Below are 18,609 nucleotides of genomic sequence, written 5' to 3'. Positions count from 1 at the left end.
TAAGAGCCATATTACTGCTTCTCAAAATTACTATAACAGGCTCCTAAACAACCTTGTTCCCTGCTCCCCTCCCTCTGCAATCTCTCCCACATTATGCTATCTATTCTGGTTTTCTCCCTTAAATTAGAATTAAGTTAGAATTTCATGATCAAAATCCTCCAGTGCCAACATATACTTTATTCAATAAACTCTAAATTTCTTCCAATGTTCAAAGTTCAATTTCACACCCAACCTCCTCCGAAATTCTTTGAAATGTTTGGTTTTATTTACCCTAATCCTATGGCATCAATCTTTTTGCAGTTATTTTGTCCCTTAAAAAGACTAGAAGCCCTTGCAGACAAGAATAATGTCTAAATCATTGCTGCAATTCATCACATCTTCTTTCACATATGAAGTCTAACAAACATTTAACTGATGATTTTTCAAACTCTAGTGATTCTTGTTTATGTTGGTTTATCTACCTTCCATCTAAACCAGGATTTATTACAGCCTTATTAATAATTCAGAGAGGTTAATGTGCCATTTGGAGACCCAATTGTGGCTCTAATGCTTTGCAATCATAAGAGATTCCTGTTGTGATATCCAAATGCTCCTGTGTGTATTGGGGGTGGGAGGATGGAGGAGAGGAGGGTAGGAAGAGGAGGGAGTTGGAAATAAAACACTCTCAAAGCAGTGCTTCTCAGGATTAACATGCATTCAGATCAGCTAGGATTCTTGCTAAAAAATAGACTCTCACGGAGAAGTCTAGGAGGGAGCCTGAGATTCTGCATTTCTAACAAGCTCTCAAATTATGCTGGCGCTACTGGTCCTTGAACCACAGCTGGAGTAGAAAAGCTAAAGAATACTGTGGCCCCAATTGCCTTGAAGTGCTGGACTCTTCTTTCTTCTCCACACTACAGTTTCTCTCAAACCCTTATATGATGATGTGTTAATTTATGCAAAATAGCCAAATTATTATTATTTTTCCTCTACAACACTACATTGTTAGAATAAGTTAGGGATGTACAGCTGTGACCAATGTGATTAACTTATAACTAACTTAATTGCTATAAGTGATAAATAACCTACTTAGTTTCAACCAAAGACATATAAAACTTTTTCCCCTCCATTTTCTCATACAAAGAAGAGAAGTACATTCATTTAATATGCATTAACCTGGAAGGAAAATGTAAAGATGACAAGTTATGATTTATTAATTGACTTTCAAGTAAATGTCCTGTTATGTGTGGCAGGAGAAATTGTATCCAAGATGCCTAAATATATTTTTAAAGACCTTGAATTTTCTTCACATCCTACTTCAATTAATTCAGTAATATATTATGTCTGGTCTCTCTTTGAAGCCTATCATAATATCCATTTGTGCTTTATAACTTCCAAGGAGCTTTTCCTCTATTATTTCATTTGATCCTTAACCAAAGGATTATCGCTAATTTCCAGATGAGAAAACCTAGATTCAGAAAGAGCAAACAACTGTTCTAAAGGTACAAGAACAGTACATGGCAGAGAAAGCTAAAACCTATCAAGGTCTCTTCTAACTCTAAGCCCTATCACCCATTACAGCTATATTTTATATTTTAAGATTTACCATTACTTAGAAAAGCAAGGTTCTTTTTCAAAACAATTCTACTTACTGTTTTTATGGAACATACCCACAGACAAGTTCACTTCTATTGCTTCCTCCACTTTACCATTCCATTGGGATTACTGAAATATTTATCTTATTTTCTAGACTGTGTCTGGCTCACTTTGGCTTTAGTGAAATAAACCTCTTTATGAGTATCTTTCTTCCTAAATAAAAAGCACTTTAGCTTTAATTTATGCCTCTTTTGAATTAATAGGATTAAAACAGCATGTTGAAAGGACTCAGAAAAATGCAAAATGTATATTACAAGTTCTTAAGAGAGAGGCATTTGCCAAATTTTCTGTTAAAATGACCCAATGACATTCATTTAAAAAAATATCTGTAAACTTATAGTTTTACATTTATACTGAAAGAATCTCACTGCTAAAATTTATTTAATAAGACCCAAGAAATTAGAGCCAAATTTTAGGTAAGTGAAGTCATAAAACAAAAAACTGTAGATAAAAAATTTTATCTCCTCAATAATTTACAGAATAGTAAACCAACTATATACTGTATACGATCTATTCAAAGAAACCTATTTTAACCAAAAAATAGTGGACTGGGTTTAATCCCAGAAAAATTTGCCTTTACTTAAATTATGCCCTTATAAATTCCTTCCATATTTATGCATAACAAGGATGCAATTCAAGTGTCTCATGATGTAGCTCTCCTTTGCCCTGCCAGGAGGATGCTACTGACCACATAGGCCTCAGTGATTTTTATGTATGTTCCTAATTCCAGGAACACTTTTTATATGATACTTTTGTATGGCAATATTACATCATATGTTACCATATATTATTAGGTAACTTCTACCACTCTGTGAACCTCTACAGATCAAGCATGTTTAGAAGAATGCTCTACATAGTGTTAAATAGATTTTAATCATCACTAAATCACAGTGTTGGATACAGGCAAGTTGTAGTACAAACACTATTGTACTGAAACGCAGAAGGCTTGGATCAGCTTTTTAATTATCTACTAATGTGACTCTGAGGTTATTAGTTAATCTTTCTGAAGTTTTATTTCTAAATCCTTTCATAACAAATTTCTAAACATATGTATTACTTACAAACCTATATCAATATATCAAACTGAATATATTTTTATATCTGCTTAACCTCTCTTTCTACCTACACAACAGTTGACACTGATAATGAACCAAACAATAGTTTATAATGCAAAATAAGCAAGTTTTATTAACATATGTTCTAAAAGTATCCTGATTTTAGAGGAAAAAAATCATTATTTTCTTCAATAGTGTATGAATTATCCCACATTTCTCCTGAATCATTAATTATTCCTCTCCTAGAATATTTCAATTAACAAATAAATATGCTGTTGTTTAGCTCATGAAAAAAAACAAGTCTCTTGATCTCATTGTCCTTCCAGCTACTACTGCCCACGTCTCTATTATGGGAAAACTCCTTGAAAGAACTGTCTACACTTGCCTCCAGTTCCCCCGAGCCCATGCTCTTCAGAATCCATCTTAGTTGTGCTCTGGCTCCCACACTTAAAGACACTGCTCTTATCAAGGTCAACAATAGACTTCTGTTGTTATTTTATTTATTTATTTATTTTTTGCGGTACGCGGGCCTCTCACTGTTGCGGCCTCTCCTGTTGCCGAGCACAGGCTCCGGACACGCAGGCTCAGCGGCCATGGCTCATGGGCCCAGCCGCTCTGCGGCACGTGGGATCTTCCCGGACCGGGGCACAAACCCACGTCCCCTGCATCGGCAGGCAGACTCTCAACCACTGCGCCACCAGGGAAGCCCCCTGTTGTTAAATTTAATGTTAATTTTTACTTATCTTTCGTGACACATTAGCTGAATATGACACTGCTGGTAGTCCCTTTTCTTACTTTCTTCCTTTAACTTTCTCTACACCACAACTTCTGATTTTTCTCCTACATACCTGGGCACTTCTTTTAGTTCACTGAGATGCTCAGTCCTCCTTTCACTAATTTCCTGACTTAAGAGTATCCCAGAACTCAATCCTCTAAATTTTCTATATCCCTTAGTCGTCTCACAGAATTTCATGGATTTAAAATTTTCTCTATGCTAACTGCCAAATTCATATCTCCAATTGACATCGTCTATAAACTCCAAAAATGATATACTCAAGTACTTTCTAGGTATCCTACTTAGATATCTAATAGCCTTCTCAAACGAATATGTCCACTTGATCTTCCCACACAACATTCTTTCACAATCTCTGCCATCTCAATTAATAGTAACCCCATCCTTAGATCAAAAACAAACAAACAAAAAAACCATGGAGTCAGATTTGACTTCTCTCTTACTTCATATCCAATCCATCAACAAATCCTGTTGGCTCTACCTTCATATCTTCTTCTCCTACCTCCACTGCAACCAGTCTGGCTCATAGACCATCATTTCTCACCTGGATTATTACAGTCCTCTCAGACTTGGCTCCCTATTTCCCTGATCTCTCCCTTTCAGCGCACACACAATACAGAAACCAGAGTGATCCTATAATAATGAAAGTCAGACCATGTCACCTCTGTGCTCAAAATTCTCCAATGGATTCCCATAACACTCAGACTAAAAACCAACGTTTTAACAATGACAACAGTGAAAGGATCTAATCCTTCTTCCCTCCTATTAACTCTCTGATTTAATCAATTTTCTTCTTTCTCCCATTCCACTAGGTTTTTTTGCCATACTGTCTTCTTTAAGATCCTTGAACATGCCAGACACCTTTCCACCTCAGGACTTTTGCACTTGCTGTTCCTTTTGCCAAAAATGTTCCTTTCCTGAGTATCTGCATGACTTGTAACAATAATTTCTTGAAGTATCTGTGAAAACATCACTCTCTGGGTGAGCTCTTTCTTGAGCGCCATATTTGACTACTACACCCCCACCAATCAACTTTCCCGATTCATTGTTCTCCATAGCACTTATCATCTTCCATCATGCTGTGTAATGTACTTATGTCTGGTCTACCTTTCTGTATCAGAATATAAACTACATGATGCCGGGGAGTTTTGCCTCTTCTACTTGCTAACATAGCCCCTTGTTGCCAGCATGGGGCTGGAAACAGTGGGCATCATAAACTATTGTTATTAACCACTGAGAGCTGAATATCAAATACACAATAATATTATCCTTGAGCTCTTAAACCTACGAAAACCCAGTCCCACACACAGCCTCAGTTTAGAGAAAACACATCTGGGAAAACAAGTGAGTCCATTAAAAATTAAACCATCAATGACTTTCTCTATAGAAGAAAATATGGGAATTCTTACTATTAGATTGATAATACTTCTTTACTATATACTTAAGGAGAGATATTCAGAGCAAGTCATCTTCTTTTCTCATTGATTTGACAACAAAAATGTCCACTTTAGAAAGGAACTCCTGAATGAATGATTTTATGATTCCTTTTAACCCACCCTGAAGGCTACCAACTACTCAAAGACACTACTCTTACCAAAGTCAGTAACTACCTAAGGGCTTGTTAACTACTAGAAGACCATGAAGATAAAAATACTGGAAAGTACCTTCAGTAAATTCACAATCTGTGGGTGGTACTGGACTGAGGGAAACTAACCCTAGTATAAAATGTTTGAGAGTAAACAGAAGCAATTTTAATATATGCTATAAATCCCCAGGAGGAAACTATGTAATATTTTTCAAACTTGTTTATATAGGGAAAACTCTGGTCTGGGAACAACCATTAATATCTAGCAAGATAATAGTGTTTCACAAAAATTAATAATTGACAGCATTTATTAAATGTTTACTATGCCAAACACTGTTTTACGTGCTTTACATGGATCAAGACACCTTCACAACTACCTCATTAGAATTAAACAAATTAACGCACTTGGAAAACTGCAGTACATAAAATAAACATCCATATGTCCCACAACTAGTAACAGCAGTTAAGACCTAATAAGCAGTTTGGCTTCAGAACCTGCCTTCTTCACAGCTATACTCAATCGAGATATCAGAAGTTATACAAAACTAGTCAAATCAAACAAGTTAGATGAGTCAAATGGCCATGAATCTCTACTTGAGGCACGCCACACTTCACAGCTAAATAGAGTCATTTTTAAATAATGAAAAATATATAGACTTATCCACTCATTCCTCAGAAGACTCAAACAAGATAAAGAACTATTCTATCAAATGCACTAATGTTTAGTTATACAATAGCAGATAAAAATTTTAAAGATGATTTCCAGTTTTCTTTTCTATGAAAAGACGTAAGTTTTGGAGGAGCAAAAAATAATTAGTACTATTGGTAGTTACTGAGAAAAGCATACTGCCAAAGATGTAATAATGAAACCTTGTATTTTTTTTTTATATATCTTGATATTTATGTTCCTGAACATGCAATGCCTCCCTCAAGGGCACAAGGTGGCAAGAACATGGGCCTGGAACTAGAAAGGTGAAAACACACAAGTTAGTTCTGCCACTTAACAGCTTCTTGCTTTGGGGCAAGGCCTTCAGGTTCTAACCTCATGTTTCTTATCTATAAAATGGGTATAAAAGTGATGGTTCTTCATAGTGTCCTAAAGTCTAAGTAGGGTCCTGGATGCAGTCTCCTGTTTGATGTTCCTGATAGAACTTCCCACTATTTGAAATAACCTTCATCTGTTTGTTTACCTGTTTATTGTTTGCCTCCCTATCTGGTAAAGAAATTCCAGGGGGACAGTGACTTTTCTCTTCCTTTTTCAAAGTTTTTGCCCATTCCCTCTTTAGCTATATTACCTATCTCATCTTTAGGAGTTGTCCAAACAAATACCATTGCAGATACAAACGATTCCTGGGTATAAATATCCTTAACCCGCATGAGTTCCTTCATGATGATTTATAATACAAAAAATGCTTACAGTAATTGCCAAGACTGAAGTTGGTCATTTTTCAAAAGTTATATTTACTACATCTGCAGTATAAAGCATACAAGTCACTGTGAGAAGCTCACCTGGTAAGGCCATATATATATATTACCCTTATAAAACAAAACCCAGAAATACAGAACATCCTGACCTCTAGGTTTCCTTACTTGTTACTCAAGAAACTGATTTAGTATGCATAAATGTGCAAGGATTCAAAATATGCAACTGAGGGGAAATCTCTTTACACAACAATAGAACCAAACAAGCTCCTGTGGATTCAGAGGTTCAAAGCTAAGTCTTTATCAAAGAGCATTCTTTGGATAAAATGGTTATTATATTTCTGTTGGCCTTTAAGAAATCCCTCAAAATAATCTTGCAGCTGTTTAAAGTAGCTAACTCTACTGATACTGGCTGTGTCTCTGGTCTGCACCTAAGGAAGCTTGAGTTATGGAAAGCAAAGCTGATTTTGTGCCCATAAAAATGAATTATTTTTGAAAATACAGTTAATTTTTCATTTTGACTGATTTTTCTAACCTCACAGGCTGGCAGTATTTTAATGCCAAGCATGAAGTTTTAGACTCCCTCAAAACTAAGCAATGGGTGATGTTAGGTGATCTTCACTCATTAGTCAGTCATAAGAGAAAGAGAAAATGCCAAAGGAGAGTTCTGATTATTATCTCAGAGGTAGGAATTTTCCTCGTCATAACCCCAAGTTAGCAGTGATGTTTATGTTATAACTTTGTTTATTCAGGAATAGGCTACTTTTTAAAACTATTACATCAGGATTTGAACTACTTTCCTTTTACACTCTCAGATATGGCAGAGAAGAGGTGGCTAGGGAAACTGTTGAAATTCTCCCAAGTGTATGGTTAATGCATACTTACTTCATAGTGCTGAACTGATGATTTCCAAAGAAAAGTCCCCAAATTCTTATAGGTGGAAAGAGGAATATTCTGTAAGCATTGTCAGTAATTCTCCTAGCCAAGATCATGACTCTATTATTAGCATACAATCTGGCAATGAATGGCTAACAGCAGCCACAGGGCGCTATAGGAGGGGGGGGGGAGGGGGGAGAGGAGAAAGGGGAGACAAGGGGGAGAGGGGGTGAGGGGGGAGTGAGTGAGTGTTTGTGTGTGTGTGTGTGTGTGTGTGTCTATTGAGAGTGAGTTGAGAGATTTTTAAAATTCCTTCCCTGCATTCAGTCTTTGCTACTGCTTTTGACATGTATCAATAGACAATCTACATGTAGATAAATATCTAAAAAATATAACATTTGGAAAGTATACTAAATATAAGAACCATCCAAAGAATAGTTCTTATTGCATTTAATCCAACATTTATACCAGTTCTCCTTTTATATAAGTACTAGGTGCTAGAAAGAGTGAAAATCTATAGAGAGATAGATAAAACAGGATTTTGAACTCTTATATGGTTGATTCCAAGTATTAATACAAAAACATAGATTCATACCAAAAAAAAACCCTCTAACTAGGGATAAACTAATTAGCAGCAGCTACATAAAATTAATGTTTTTTAATTTTTTTTATTTTTAGGAACTGATTTGTTATTTTCTAATGATCAAGTTACCACATTTGAGTTAATATTTTACAGTCACTCATATAAAATTTTGATTATGAACACAAATTAGCACAATGACCATCTCTCTTTTTCCCATAAGATTATCAAAGTCTGTAAATCTCTTTTGGCTACCAAGAGGGTGTGGTCTTCAACTCCATTTAATGTTGACAATTGAAATCATATAATCAGTTAGTCAAATATCAGCATGATGCTTCTGTCAACTTTAAAGTTCACTTCCTTAGGTAAGTGCCTCAGGCAAGAACTGCTGCTCTTGTCTAGGGTGTGAGAAATATGATTAGGCACCCAGGCTCTCCAAAGCACGGGGCTGACTCGGGAGCTGAGCCACCAACTAATTTGAGGCCTTAATTTCTCAGTACCTCAGTAACCTCATTTCTAGGCAGATGATAATAATCCCCACCTCACAGGGTGGTGATGAGGATAAAATGACATCATTCACACATACTCCTTATACCAATGCTTTGCTTATGATGACTCCTCAGTGAGTAATTATTAACTATTATTAAAGTTTCTTTCCAAGTCTAATTTATTTTGCATTGTCCACCCTCGTCAATGCAATGCTCCTGTGTTATTCACTATATCATAGAAACCAGGTAGTGTTTCCTTTTTTTTTCCGTTCAATCTATTTTCAAACGTTCTCTTTTTTTTTTTTTATTGTTTGGCTTTTCATACTTGTTTTCTGTTCTGTTCTTAAGATAAATTTTGAAAACAGGCAAACAAATCTGACTTGTGTAATATGATGGGTTGTGAAAAGTCCATATTATATACTTCGGTGATCCATATCTCTATCAGGATAGAGAACATTTCCATAAGCCCAGAAAGTTTCCTCTCATATCCCTTTCCATTCGATCCTTCCCTCAACTGCACAAAGGCAATGCCCTGAATTTTTTTAACCATAGATTAGTTGTCTCTGCTCTAGAAATTCGAGAATACAAAAACTCAAAAATAATGTTACTTTAACTCTTTAATTCATGAGGTATAAATTCCAAACAAATACCAACATATGAAATGTGTAATGAGTCAAATAAGATAATTCCACTTAAGCTTACATTAGACATCAAATTTGCTTTTACTATTGATATTTAATTTGAGCTGAAAATAAGTTGTCTTAAAGATTAGAACTGCCAGCATGATTTTTACCCGCCAAGTTCAGAATAGAGGAGTTTGAGTTCCCTACATTCCTCTCATTACTTAGGTATTAAAGAAGCCAAGGGGATATTACAGAAAAAAAAAAAAAAATCTTTGAGCATGAAACTTGGCTCGTTTTCTCTCTTGATATATATATTGATATATTACACTTACATATAAACACATATTAGTATATAAACTTTGCTTTCATACTAATTTAAACATTTAAAAACAATTAGCTTAGTAGATTTCATTTCTTAAATGTTTTCTCATCTCTGTATTTTAAGCTTTTCACACAGACTATTTTTTAAACAATAAAATATGTATATGCTTGAGATATTCAAGGTATTTTAGTTTGTTAATATTTTTGAAGATATCTTACTGTTTTAAAAAATACTAAGGATCAATGAATTAGTAGCAGCTGTATAGAATTAATGATTTTTCTATTTTTAGGCTGTTGAGCTGCACCCCACAGGCCTACAAGGCTTGTGCTTGTCCAGCTTCAAGACCAAAGAGCCCAGAGTCAGCGACAGAGCCATCAAAGGTTTAATGGATGGGAGATCTTACATGTCTGAAGCAAGGTTCTGGAGCAACACCCCACCATGGATGCGGCTCACACCGAAGCAGGACAAAGCGGACAGGCTTCACTCCCACAGGCAGGGGGAGGTTACCACTTATAAGGGAAATTGACGGCAGTTTGGCTCATCAGTTACCAGGGAAACCAGCCGAGGGGCCCGCCCCTAACTGCCCCTTTGATAGGCTAGCATGGTGGCTAAAATTAGAACAATCATTAGCTGGGGCATGGGGCAAGCACGTAGGAAGCTCTGTCAGGTGAGTAGGGTATAGGTGAAGCAGGCACTGGTTGAACAGGGGACTTACAGAGAGCAAGAGAACAGCTATCTTGAGTGGCCTGACCATACATAGGTATTGATTTATTTTAATATAAAACTGACTACAGGGACTTCCCTGGCGGTCCAGTGGTTAAGACTCCATGCTTCCAATGCAAGGGGCGCGGGTTCCATCTGCGGTAGAGGAGCTAAGATCCCACATGCCGCACAGCATAGCCAAAAAAAACAAAACCAAAAAACTGACTACAACTTGCTGACCAAAATTTCCTAATTATGCTAATCAGTAGTTTAAAATTGTAAATAATGAACTGAAAAGCATACATTAACAGTTTTGGTGTCTATTTTCTTCACCAAGAATAATGAATCAGTGGGCTTTGCATTCTGTAATAATCTTCTTCTTATTATTATTTTTTTTTTTTTTTGGTACGCGGGCCTCTCACTGTTGTGGCCTCTCCCGTTGCGGAGCACAGGCTCCGGACGCGCAGGCTCACCGGCCATGGCTCACGGGCGCAGCCGCTCCGCGGCATGTGGGATCTTTCCAGACCGGGGCACGAACCCGTGTCCCCTACATCGGCAGGCGAACTCTCAACCACTGCACCACCAGGGAATCCCGGGAGCCCCATGTTTTGTTTTGTTTTGTTTTGCTTTAACCATTCTTAACACGTAATTCTCAGATCCTAGCACCTGGTTTTTGTTTTGTGTTTTTAGCACCTGCGCCACCAGGGAAGCCCCTATAATAATCTGATTATTAACTGATGCCAATACTACAAACATTTCACTGAAGTCAGTATGCATTTCTAAATAAAAGAAGGCAACCTGAAAAACACTGACACATTTACCTTTGTAGGTTAGCTTGAGTCGTGGAATATTTTGCTTAGACGTTCCAGTGACTGGAAGAAACAGCATGGTCATGCTTAGCATCATCAGGGCATGAAAAAGGTAAAAATCATGGTTTCTGGACTTTGGTCTCTCATCTTTAGTAACAATCATGATGAAAACAATGTTCTGTTTCAAACAGCGTTAATTTAATCTAAAAAGAAGAAAAGAACTATTAATATAGCAGTTTGCAGATTTTCCTACACTTACTAAATTATAATTTTATGAACGTATGTAGATTTAAAAAAATACTTGCTCCTTGTCTCTTGTTCAGCTCTTAGAAACTGTTGCAAGGGAAACGAATCAGAACTGAGTAATAAAATTCAGGTCTGGCTTTACTCAGGACATGAGTACAGACCTAAAAAGTCAACTACTTATGTTAATTAGCAACTATTCTTCTACTAAAGTTTTTGTTTTGTTTTGTTTCATGCAAATATAGGAGTGACCAATTCTTTCTGTAACTTGATGAATTCTTGATCAGATAAGAGTACTGGTAGAAGCCTACACTTTCCCCATACCATTCTCAAAGGAAAAGATTCTCAACCAAAATTTAATAAAAGCTGTCATTTTCAGAGAGTTCGTTTCTCACAAAACATATTTTAACAGTTCACCTAAAATTGGGACAACTGGACATGATCAGGTCGGGGCCACCAGTATAGATTTTAGGCCTGGGACAAGGCAATCTTACCCGCACCCTATACTACTCCACACAGGGCAGCACTGTAAAATAAAAGGGTTTATAAGAGGAGGCGGTTTTTAACTAGGTTGCCATAAACAAGCTGCCTTGGTTGTCTTTGTTAAGACATGGAATAAATCAAAACACACATATTTCAAACTAAGCCTGGTAATAATAATTACAAATAATATTCGTTGAGTATTTACATGAACCAGATACTTTTTAAGAAGTGTGTTACATAAATCACTTAATGCTGTTAAATTCATTAAAGAAGTAGGTCATTAGACTGAGGTGGCTCTAATGCCATGGTAGCCCACCTAATCAAACAAACTCTAAGCCTGTAAATGCCTCAAAGCTATGAACTCAGAACTCTAAGAACAACCAGTTAACTAGGCTTTAAGCTATAGCCAATAAAATAATTTCCTTTCTTTGTTTCCTAAGTCTTCGCCCTAATATCCTATCAGTGGGATGCTCCTAACCACTTCCAGTTTGGTGCTGCGCAATTCAAACTGATTTTTGCTCAAATAAACTCTTAAAAATTTTAATATGCCTCCGTTTATTTTTTAATCAATGCTAATGACGGTCAAGAAAGATAGGTAATTATTTTCCTCGTTTTACAGATGAGGAAACTGAGGTACAGGGTTTGATAATTCTCTCAAGGTCATGCTGCAAATAAGAGATGGATTAAAACATTTGTTCTGGACTTCAGCTAGAATCAGCCTCCTTAGCCCCTAAGTCTCTAGGTGCTTTTCATTATGGCAGAATCAAGTGACCTTCAACTCTTGATGCAGTCTTCAACTTCTCTTCTTTCTCCTTGACATCTTCTAATAAATAGCCCACAGAAAGGATCTTGCTATGCGTACTTCCTGGGAGGATTCCAGATGTGGTACCTGCTTCAAGTGCCAATAATTTCTTGGTAACAGCTTTAGCCATAATAAAAAAGTATTATACTTTAGTATTTTTGTAATTATTTAATATCAAAATAAATATGTCTATATGGCTTAGTTTTAAGAGAATGTCTAAATAAGAGTATTTTTCTTATGGTAGATCAAGTCTTTACTAAAATGCCTCAATGACTTTGAATCAAGGTTCCTTAAACTTACCTTAAATCTCAGAAGTTAAGATCAATCTGGGAATGTGAAATAAAATAAAATATAGGGATGTATTAATTTTTTATACAAGACAAACATTCTAAGAATAGACTACAAATTGTATGTTGTTTCTTCATGAAACGTTGAATATGAAGGCTTAATAAAGTATATTTTCTCAGTTACTTTAATTACCCGTAGGAAGTACCAAACTATTCTGTCTTTGTGTGTAATCCATGCATATTTAGTTATTTGATTTAGAAGATTACTACAAATGAAAAGAATCAAGTTCATTTAGATACTCATTTAAGAATATCGTAGGTCACACATATTTTATTCACATTTACTTGACATATGTGAATGTGTCACATATAACATATTTTATTCACATTTGCCACATATAACATATTTTATTCACATTTACTTGACATTTCTTGATGAGTTCACCTAATGATATAATTTAAGGGAAAACAGGAATGTCTGTCTGACCAAAAAGATCTACACTATTAGCAGTCCTTAATGAAAATTCTAGTTTTAAAAATTTCAGTAATATATATTTTAAAATAAAACACTAATAAAGCCCTTCTGTAAATAACATTTAAAACAAACGCTTAAAAAATAAAGAGTTGTATTATTTCAAAACTAGTAGGAAAACGCATATGCTATTGGCAAAAAACAGAGTCACTTAACTGGTCTACAGAAAAATTTATCAGGATTAGTTTTAAGTTATGTGAGTTTTAATTTACTCACTGTCTTAAGAAATGCATGTTTGCAACTTTTCAATTTTACATTTACACAAAAAACACAGATGCATTCTTTGAGTTACAGATTCTCCTTAAATACTTACTGTTTTTTTGCAAATAAGAATATGCATTTAAGAATATATAATACACATACACTTATGGTCATTAACACCATAACTCATCTCCAATGATTTATTAAAGTGAGAAGAAAGATAAGATTCTTATTTGAAAGGAGCAGTTGATTATACACAAATAAAGTATCATGAAATAATTGCTAAAATCGAGATATTTATAAGATGCTATGGAAGGCAGCTCAAAGGAGTATCATATAGGTTTAAGTAAGACAAGGATAGTTTCATAGAGGACAGAGAAAGGAGAATAAAAAGCAAAAAGAGACATTTCCAGGTAACAATGATACCTAGTTAAGGGTTTCTGAAAAGCTGGAAGCATGATAGGCCTGCGAAGGGTGAGACAATGTAGCATAATCCAGTGGAGTGAAAGAGAGAGGAAACCAAAGAGGGATTCAGCCTAATGCTTAAATGTGCCTCATGCCTGTTCTGGTAGCTAATATACAATATTAGGACTCAAACGATGCTGTTATTCCACACTGCCTTTGGTCTTAGATCATATGTGCTGGTTTCATCCATATTCATCAGTGCTTCTCTAATCCCACTTGCCTGTTTCTTTTACTTTTCCCTATGTCCACATGTTAGCAGAAGATCACAGCAGCTCCACAGCTTTGCCACACAAACATGTATCCTTCCACCTGCCCATACCCTCCACAAAGAGTGAAAGGTTAGTTGAATATAGAGATTAAGTATATTAAATTTCTCATTAGGTTTAGTTTTTCTGAGCTTCTGGACATATGTAATACTACTTTTTTTTATGACATGTAACAATGCATGTAATGTGAATGTATGTTTATGTACACACGCGAAAGAGAGGAAACTTTCCGTGTGTTCATTTTATTAGCAATAATGACCTCAGTACAGGACATTTCCTGTGAATTAATGACCAGTTGAGGTTAATGGCCCTTAGCTATGTATTGAGATATCTACTCCTCCAACTGGTCATTAATCGCTAAGACATGCCCTGTGGTCCAACACTATAAGTTAAGAAGATTGATGTTTTGGTTTCCAATGAACAGTAGTCACACTGTTCCTTGTTACCTAACTCATTAATATTGTTAAATAACTTAAAAATCAAAGCACTGCTTTCCTTGCTAGTATGACATTCCAATAAGTGCCCACACGTGCTGAACCATTTGTTGAGGGTGAGGGACAAAATAAAACAAAAATTCTGAAACTCCTGGAACTTTTTTTTAAACTTTATATATTTTTCTCCTAATTCTTTGTTTTTCCTCCCAACAATCCTTTGAATTCAATAATTAATCTTTTAATTGAGATAATTTATGGGTTAAATGTATTGCCAACAACGTCTCCAATAATCTGTTGATATTTTGCTATCTTCCAGTGCATGTCAGCGTGTGTATCTGTGTGTTTTTTGTACCTACACATGTGTGTGTCCCGCATCTGGGAGGAATTACAGAGAGAAGTAGGTGTGATTTAACCTAAAGTGGGTGGATTTGGTGAATTGCATAGGTTATACTGCATGCTACTGTCTGTAACAAGCTCGACCTGGAGCCAATTAACTGCACATAATCTGTTCCACATGTTCACTGGGACAAACAGCACCCTTGGGGATCTTCAGATGTGGAGCCAATGGGGAGTGTTGTGATTATGAGAGATTTTTACACACTGTTCCACTAAATCAGAGCTCCAAATGCATAATCTCACACTCAAGAAGGCCTTGTGCCATTTCCCAAAGGAATACAAAGAGTCCAGAACTTATTAGATAGATGGTAAATCGTCAAAAATATTATTTGAGGAGCAAGGAATAGAAAATTTTACATGTGAACTTCATTGATTTCTCTTATTTATATCTATTTGTTGCAAGAACGTATAATTATAGTGAAAAAATAGACCATATGCATAGGAAAAGAAAATACATGATAAGTCTTCACACCTGAAAACCTTGAACTTAGACATAGGATCATTTCTCAGGTATGTGTGTGCTTGTGTGTGTGTGCGTAGGTTGGAGAAGGGAGAAAAAGAATCCTTGATTTCTTAATTTATAAAGAGTTACTTGTCCTTCATACCTTTGTGGTGGTGCACATGAGGTCACTTGAGAATTTTTTATCTTACTCATGAGACACAAAGAGCTATGACCATCCCCAAATTAAAGGTACTACCAGTATAAACTCACTTTAGCCTAACTGTAACTCATATTTTTGAGTTATTGTTTGATCAGATGGTTTTCCTATAGAGTACATAGACTGATCAATTTAGTAACATTACTTCCTGGCAGGGAAATGGAACATAGCGACAAAGAACCAAACAGAAATTATAGAATAAACTTGAACAACAAAGAGACAACATAGGCAAACAAGGAGAAACTTTATGTTTGCAGAGAGATATCTTACATTCCATTGATCAAGTGCAGTGACATCAAAGCAGAATGCAAGTGAGATGAATGAAGGCTCACTGGAAGGGTGCTTGGAACGCTAAAATTGTCATTTACATTTATTTTATGTCATCCGTTTCCAATTTCTCTTTCTGTGTTTTCTAATATACATGATATTCTACTACTTTAGTACCATCGACAGTATGCAATCACTGCTCAAGTGTACAGTATTATTACCAATGGATGGAATTTATAGGGTAGGAACTTTTGGTTGACGAATTTTAACTGTCCATTAATAGACTTCATTGCCTTCAGATGTCACAAATTCTTCATCAATTGATATATTCCACAGGAGTCTGTCAGACCATCTGATTTTTCAGAGATCATGAAAAAAGAGACTTACATGCTAAACTCTATGTCAGTAAGAATAAATTACAGTAATTCCATTTTTATTTTGCAGTGGTTTAAACACAATGTTTGTATTTCTAAAATACACTGAAAGTATATTGTTGTATAAATCCCTGCTCACCAAAGCACCAGTGTTACATGTTACTTGAGTTTGGAAGACTTATAGCCTTGTACTTAGAGCCAGATCAAATTCTCCACGATCTTACCTCTAATGAATCCAGCTCAATAAAAAATAATAGAATAATGAGATTTCAGAACATACATGTGTAACATGTTAGATTTAATATCGTGGGTTACATTTTTTTCCTGAACATGACAGTAACAGCAAAACCATGCTTACGTTGTAAAGAAGTCCTAAAGAAATCAAGTGCCTCTGACGCCCAAACTGCTCAAATAATTAACACAGTTAGAAAAAATTAGTAAGACATGACTATAAATGACTTTGCTAGCCATCTTCTTTTGCCTATATCTCATATTAATTGGCTACTCAAAGCAGATCACTAATGGTTATCAATTTGTTGGGTCAGAGAAAGCAACAACAGCATAATCATAGTTTGTTTCTCTTTAAATTTGAATAATCCACAATTCAAAGGTTTAAGATTTTTCTTTCCAAATTCTCATTTTTTAGAGAGCATTTTGATCCACGCATCTTTTCATGACCAAGATAATCTTATCCCTCACGCTTTGGAATTCTGACATACATTTTGAGAATTATAGGATATCTTGTCAAATTTTAATGTCTGCCTTTTGTATTCAAAATATAAATGTATATTATTTAAACTGATTGTTTTTTAAAACTTAACATCCTACACCTCAAATATTCTGATACGTGCCCTCAGCAGTTTAAAAAGAGATTTTTAAGTAAATGAAATATTGAATAAAGCAGAGTAGGAATTACTGTAATTAAGAAAGCAGAACAATCATATTTTCTTGAAATAAAAAGAGTTAACCATGTGTCTGTTATTGAGAAGTTTCTCTATTTTATTCCTTTTATCTTTTAGGAATATCATTAGCATCAAAACAGAATCATGTTCTGGTAAATATCCAAAAGCTTTAACTTTCTTTCCTAAAGCACACATTTAGCTATTAATTTAGACATTGAGTTATATGCCCAATAAAAATTTTCCCAGACTTTACAATACTGATCTACTATTTCTGCTATGTGGGCAATAAATGGATTTACATCTTTTAAAAAATTGACTCTTCAATGATCGAATACACAAATTTTCTATATACAAATTAATTTATTGGCCCCATGGTCTCTGTATCAGCAGAAATAATTGTGCACCTCATGTAGCTTGTCTTTCAAAGCAACATAGGTATCTTATTACACTTAAAAATATTCTCATGGTGCTTTTACTTCAGCAGCACTTACAAGGACGGAGCAGTGCAAAGACACACAAAGAGAAGAGCACAGCACCAGCATAGGAATGACAGACAAACATGTACAGTTAAGAATTTCTTTTTATTTCCTGACCTGTGTGGTGGTGCTGTTTTTTACAATTTTCACATGTATGTTATATTTTCCAGTTAAAAATATTTATTGAAAAGATTAATTACGCTACAAGAAGGAAACAAAGGTTTTTTTTTATTGCTTAGTGGATACTTTACAGGACTGTGAGACAAGAGATTCATCATATCCTCAAAAACAATATACAGAGGTTATTAGCTGCCAAGCTGTAAAAATGATATCAACCTATTGTATAAAACTACTTATGTATAGGAAATAGTAAAGTAAGTTCCTATAGCAAAACTAAATTATAACATGGGTTCACACTATATTTAATTTAGGATCTAAAGGTTGTAACTATTGGAAACTAGTAAATAATAATGAACTAATTAAATTACGTTTTTAAGGCATGTGATATAGAACAATTATAAGGATTCTCTTTAAAACTCCTAACACTTTTAAATAAACAGACCAAGAAATCCAATCGAATTGCCAGCAACTCCAGTATCTAAAAGCAAACTTCTTAATCTGAAAAACAGCACAGAGCAGAAAAAATGTGACCCTGAACCTCATATTCCCATAAATTCTCCAGGAATGCAGGTACTTCTGAGACCAAAACACTTATGATAAGTTAAATGACTTTTTTAAAAAGCAAAAGGATGTGCTAAACACATGAACACAATTTATTTCTTTCTTCACTATTTAATGAAATGCCTAAGGGAAATAAACGTTTCTAGCAATGTAAGGATTCCACATGCATAGCAAGAAGAGTTTAAATAATTCACTTCATAAACATAAAACTATCTGGGAATAAAAATAGGCAGCATGTGAAGGGACCTAAG

The 18,609-nt window shown here is 35.2% G+C and overlaps 1 protein-coding gene across 1 annotated transcript in view; it reads right to left on the bottom strand.

The window, feature by feature from the left end:
* The window catches only part of SEMA3D (semaphorin 3D), a 210,109-nt gene that overhangs the window by 126,882 nt on the left and 64,618 nt on the right, over window positions 1-18,609 (bottom strand). The window contains exons 3-4 of the mRNA XM_033440035.2: window positions 12,719-12,744; window positions 10,903-11,093 (exon numbers count right to left, since the gene is read on the bottom strand). Of these exons, the coding sequence (XP_033295926.1) occupies window positions 10,903-11,053 (151 nt within the window). The 5' untranslated portion in view covers window positions 11,054-11,093; window positions 12,719-12,744. The remainder of the gene's footprint in view (window positions 1-10,902; window positions 11,094-12,718; window positions 12,745-18,609) is intronic.

This window comes from Orcinus orca, chromosome 9 (genome assembly GCF_937001465.1).
Source record: "Orcinus orca chromosome 9, mOrcOrc1.1, whole genome shotgun sequence".
Taxonomy (NCBI): domain Eukaryota; kingdom Metazoa; phylum Chordata; class Mammalia; order Artiodactyla; family Delphinidae; genus Orcinus; species Orcinus orca.
This window is presented reverse-complemented; position numbering and strand designations above follow the sequence as displayed.